Below are 6,067 nucleotides of genomic sequence, written 5' to 3'. Positions count from 1 at the left end.
TAAGGGCCACAATGCTGGGGCAACGCGTATTTATTTTGCCTCTGGTAAATAACCACACACTTCGTTTGAATTTCACTTTAGCTTATTTATTTGAAATAGTGTTTTCTTATTGTTCCAAATACAAACGGTAAATCACTATTTAACATATTTTATTATTGTCTCTACTTTAATTTAATCTTTCACTATTCACTGCCGTCTGCCTCTTGGTGGATTAAAAGAACAACTGTAAGAAGGAAAACTTGGATTAATTGAATGTCCCTTTTGACACTTCAATGTAAAACTTAACGAAATAGATCTTAACGAAATTAGAGTGAGAGGGGCAAACGGCAGAGAGCGAAGGCGATCTGTTCACGTAATACCACTCAATACAGTGGGTCCAATGCATACGTGAACATACCGCCCCCCTTGCACCAACTGTGCAAAACAAAAATAAACAATAGAAATAATAGAATTTAGTGGTATAACATAAGTTTATATAAAAAAAGAGAATATAAGAAAGAATATACAAATTCGTTAAATAACAATTCATATTGATTACGAAAAATCCAATCATTATAAAATGAGCCAACGTTTAAAGAATTTAATCGAAATTCAAATAATAAATATTTCAAGAAAAGAAAAGAGAAAATTGTATACATAAAGTTTGAATTTAATTTTCAATGTGATGTTTGTCCAACTCGACGTCATTCTTGATTGGTCCAAAACAAAAAGACAAATGTTGGTAATGGGCTGACCGATATTTAGTTAGTTATCTCTCCCCGTGTGCAGCTGAACGATGCGTCCAAGTCTCCAATCGGTGGGACAAACATTTTCATTCCGCAAGACAACAAGGTCATTTAGAGCCAAATTTTCTCTAGGCGACTTCCACCTAAATCGCTTATGTAGCTCAGTCAAATACTCTGACTTCCAACGGCGACAAAATTCTTGTTGGATAATTTTGATTTTTCGCCATCTATTCAGAAGCGAAGTTTTTGTAGGAATTTCCTCAGTTTGTGCGGGCGAAAGAAGTGAAGAGCCAACCAAAAAATGTGCTGGTGTAAGTGCAGCAATATCATCTTGCTTATCAGAAAGCGGAGACAAAGGCCTAGAATTCATGCAGCATTCGATTGAGCTAAGTATAGTTGCGAACTCTTCGAAAGTGTGTCGGATTTGACCAGAAACCTTTTTCAAATGTGTTTTACAACTTTTTACCCCGGCCTCCCACAGCCCTCCCATATGAGGAGCTGCGGCCGGAATAAAATGCCATTCTACTTGTTGGAAACCATATCGTGAGACAATTTCATCACCCAGCTGAGAGATAACTTTTTTGAGGTTTGCATCTAGCTCTCTGGCAGCGCCAACAAAGTTTCTCCCGTTGTCCGAATACATTTTTCGTGGACATCCCCTTCGTGAGACAAAACGAGAGAAGGCAGCTAGGAAAGCTGGTGTCGAAAGGTCGCCAACTGGTTCCAAGTGAACCGCTTTAGTAACAAAACAAATAAAGAGACAAATATAACCTTTAGTTATTCGACAACCTCGACCGTGGAAATTCTTAATGTCGAACGGGCCAGCGTAGTCAACCCCAGCAGTAGCAAAGGGTCTGCCAAAAGTGGTTCGTTCTACTGGCAGAGGAGCCATTATCTGTCCCTGTCGCTGCTGACGCGAAATTGTACACTCTTTGCATCGATTTATTCGGGCCTTAATTAGATTCTTCGCACGAATTATCCAGCACTCCAATCTTATAGTCGCTAGAGTTAACTGGATGCCACCGTGTAGAGTTTGACGGTGTATGAACTCAACATAAAGTAGAGACAATCTACTTTTATAAGCGAGGACAAAAGGGTGCCTTTCTTCGTAAGAAAGAGCCAATGTAGATCCAAGGCACCCATTAGCGCGAATAATATTGTGTTTATCTAAAAACGGGGTAAGAGTGAGAAGAGGACTGTTCGACGGCAGTTTTTGTTTACGACTGAGACAATTGAATTCGGCAGGAAAATACATCTTTTGCGACAAAGTAATAAGTTTAAATTTCGTTTGAGTCAATTCTTCGGATGACAATTCAAGAGAGCCATGAACGCAATTTTGATTCAAAGAGCGATGGGTATGCGCCACAAATCGTAAAACATATGATAACACGCGTAATGCCCTTGAGAGACAAGAAAACCTATCTAAAATATCTTCCATTTTCTCCGACCTAGCAACAAGAACTTGCATAGGTTTTGATTCTAAAGATGTATCCGCAATGTTTGGTGTTGAGGGCCAAAATCTTCTATCTTTGCGTAACCAAGATGGCCCATGCCACCATAAATCACTCCCCTTTAGTTCTAAAGGGGTCAGCCCCCGGGTTGCTAGGTCTGCGGGGTTTTCCGATGTACCTACATGTCCCCAAATATCCCCGACCTTCTCATGAATAATTGCAACCCTGTTGGCTACAAATGTAGTCCAACTATGTGATGGTTTTTTGAGCCAAGATAAGACTATCATAGAATCCGACCAAAGAAACAAAGTGTATGGTTGCACTTGCAATTGAGGCAATACAAAATCTGCCAATTTTGCCATAAGTAGAGCACCACAAAGCTCAAGCCTTGGGATAGACATTTTCTTTATAGGTGCTACCTTTGACTTGGCTACAAGTAATTTAGAATGAGCCATGTCTCCTACTTCCACCCGAACGTACAATACGGCGGCATATGCAAGCTCTGATGAGTCACAAAACCCGTGATACTCTATCCTACACTCTGGAGAATAATTCAACCATCGATCTATTCTAATCTGATCAATTTCTCTATAGTTTGAAACAAACGCTTTCCATTTGAGCAATGTTAATGGTTTTATTGGATCATCCCATCCAATATTATCGAGCCACATCATTTGCATAAGTATTTTCGCATTTATTACTACCGGCGAGAGCCAACCTAATGGATCAAAAAGTCTTGCTATGATTGAGAGCACCTCTCTTTTCGTAAATGTTTCTTTATTGGCCAATTTTTCCGTTACGAAATAAAATTCGTCTGAGACAGCATCCCACCTTATGCCAAGAGTCTTAACCGAACTCTTATCATCAAAATCTAAGAATTGTTCGTTGAGTAAATGATCCCGAGGCAAATCTTCCAAAATTTCTCTTCTATTGGAGGTCCATTTTCTTAGTTGGAATCCTGCAGATTCTAAAATCGCAATTAATTGGTTTCGAGCTTCTAAGGCCTCCGAAACGGAATGAGCTCCCACTAAAGAGTCATCAACATACATGTTCTCTTTCAAAATTTTCGACCCTATCGGGAACCTCTCTTTCTCGTCTTCAGCCAACTGAAGCAAAGTTCGAAGAGCCAAAAACGGGGCGCAATTGACGCCAAACGTTACCGTTTTAAGTTGGTAGTCTTGAATCTCGTCGTCAGGAGAGTCACGATATAAAATTCGCTGGTATGGGACATGTTTCGGATTGACAAGTATCTGTCTATACATCTTCGTGATATCTGCGTTAAACACGAATCTGTAGAAGCGCCAATTTAATATCAACGAAATGATGTCTTTTTGTAACACTGGGCCAACATATAGTGCGTCATTAAGACTTTTCCCATTTACCGATGGGCAAGATGCGTTAAATACCACACGCAATTTGGTCGTGGTACTGTCTGGTTTAAAAACGCCATGATGAGGCAAATAAAAATAATCGCAGGCTTCAATATTTGGAGTTTCAACTTTCTCCATATGTCCTAGTGACAAATATTCTTTGATGACTTCATCGTACATCTCTTTCAACTGAGGCTTTCGAGACAAAGATTTTTCATTCCTCAAAAATTGACAAAGTGCAATATATCGATTGGAATTTTTTGAAGCACACAAGGGATTCTCTGCCTTAAAAGGTAAATCTACCATATATCTACCATTGGCCATTCGTTTTGTGGTATTTCTATAAATATTTTCACAGAGCCAATCATCCTTAGACATAGTGGTGTCTCTACCAACTTCCTCTACCTCCCAAAACTTAGTCAATTGCTCATCAATTGACACCCTAGTACAGTGAGAGACTCGAACCACACGTCCTGAATCTCTATCATTCGCTGGGCCAGTAACAATCCAGCCAAATACTGTTTGCTGAGCTACCAGCGAGCCAAGAATCCCGTGCTTTACTCCTTCTCGCAAAATCAACGGGTATAAATTACCTCCAATGAGGATATCTATCGGGCCAGTATGGAAGAAATTTGGATCAGCATATTCCAAATTTGGAAGTTGATCAACCAGAGAATTATCAAATGAGTGAGTAGGCACATCGCCTGTAACATCGCACACAACTAGTGCATCAATTTCCGCAGTGAAATTGTTATTAAGAATTGAGCCAATTGTCAAAAATGCTATTTGAGAAAATCGCGTTACAGCACCACCCCCCAAACCTGTTACTTCGGCCGAGATGGGCTTAGTTGGCAAATTCAATAATCTTTGTATTTTCTTTGAAATAAATGTGTCATCAGAACACGGATCAATTAAAGCTCTGACTTTGTGAGCCAAACCATCTTTCAAAATATTAATCCAAGCCGTAGCTAACATTGTTTTATTACAGACGGACATATGGTATGCCCTCACATTGTGAGATGTGGATGGCGTTGGAGCGGACTGTATATTCTGTGTTGTCTGTAAATCACCTGACATATTACCTACACCAGGATTACTTTGTTGCTCGTCTCTTACTATATGCAACATAGTATGATGCTTAGCGCCACATTTTGTACATGTAGCCTTACTATTACATTTTGCTGCCCCATGACCACGGGCTAGACAATTCAAGCAGCTTCTATCTCTTCTAACTGCAGCTATTCTTTGCTTCGGGTTCATATTAAGAAATTTGGGACAAAATTTCAATTCATGCACTTCCTTACACAACACACACTTCACCGTATTAACCTTCGTGTGGTGAACCTTTGATTGCTTCGAATTATCAAAATTGCCAGTCTTCTTATGTCGTGGGCCAGATTCTTGCGTATTCATCATATCAGATACGCTTTCTATGGTTTGAAATCTTTCTATTAAAAATTTACTCAAATCTTCCCATTTTGGGAGTTCCGTTTTCTCCCCAATCGATTGTTCCCATAGCGACAACGTGAGCTTGGGTAACTTTGAAGAGCATTGGAACACAAAAATTGGATCCCATGACCCGACATCAATTTTATACAATTTCAGCACTGAGATACAGTTTGAAATATCTCTATGTAACTTTTTGAGACAACTAGATGACTCCTGAGAGCAATGAGGCAAATTAAATAAAATTCTCAGTTGATTGTTTATTAAAATTCTCTTATTTTCATACTGAGATTTTAAATTGGACCACGCTATATCGAAGCCTTCTGATGTCAATTGTACTCCCCGATTAATTTCTCTAGCCTCTCCACTTGTTTTTTGAAACAAGTGGTACAATTTCTCTACTGGGCTAAGTTTCTTATTATTTATATAAATTGCCGTGAAAAGATCGCGGAAGCTGGGCCATGAAACATAATCACCGTAAAACACTTCTGTGTCACACGGTGGAACACTAACAGAAGATGAAGATGTCTTCGGACTCACTGACGAGACAACAGATTTATTTTTCCAATTCCCAACAATTGTCATGCATTTCATGTAAACCGTATGTACTTCACCTTTCCTCTTTCTAATAGTGGCCTTATTCGTTTTCAAACACTCTGGGTCAGAATTGCATTTTTTATATTGTTCTTTAAGCTCTGCCCACAACTCATTTAATTCACTTTTCTCTGCCTCTATCGCCGATTCATTATAACTACTCGCATCGGTTTCTTTCATTCGCTCAGCATGAGCCTCAAAGTCTTCGCAAAGACATAAAAATTCTTCGACTAAACCCATGTTTACCGCAAATGATGGCAGAAAATTCAAGGTTGAATTTTGCTTTGAACCAAAAGTTTGTAAACCAGTAACGAAAATTTACTGACAGCAACGGGCCAAAATTTCAATAAAATCCGTTTAATTTTATTCTTATGAAATACTCAGTGTATGGAATATTATCTGCTCTAAGAATAAATTAATCGAGACCGAACAGAAAATTACTCAAATTTATCAGAATTCACGAAATATATCGGCTTTTATT

At 39.0% G+C, this 6,067-nt stretch overlaps 1 protein-coding gene across 1 annotated transcript; it reads right to left on the bottom strand.

Moving 5' to 3' along the window:
• Positions 1-744: 744 nt before the first annotated feature.
• Positions 745-5,826, bottom strand: LOC142224990 (uncharacterized). Its single transcript, XM_075294768.1, has one exon. It carries the CDS (start codon positions 5,824-5,826, stop codon positions 745-747), a length of 5,082 nt encoding a protein of 1,693 aa, XP_075150883.1.
• Between the last annotated feature and the right edge of the window lie 241 nt (positions 5,827-6,067).

Source organism: Haematobia irritans, chromosome 1, assembly GCF_050003625.1.
Source record: "Haematobia irritans isolate KBUSLIRL chromosome 1, ASM5000362v1, whole genome shotgun sequence".
NCBI classification, from domain to species: Eukaryota; Metazoa; Arthropoda; class Insecta; order Diptera; family Muscidae; genus Haematobia; species Haematobia irritans.
The sequence above is the reverse complement of the archived record's forward strand: the minus strand, read 5'-3'. Positions and strand labels throughout refer to the sequence as shown.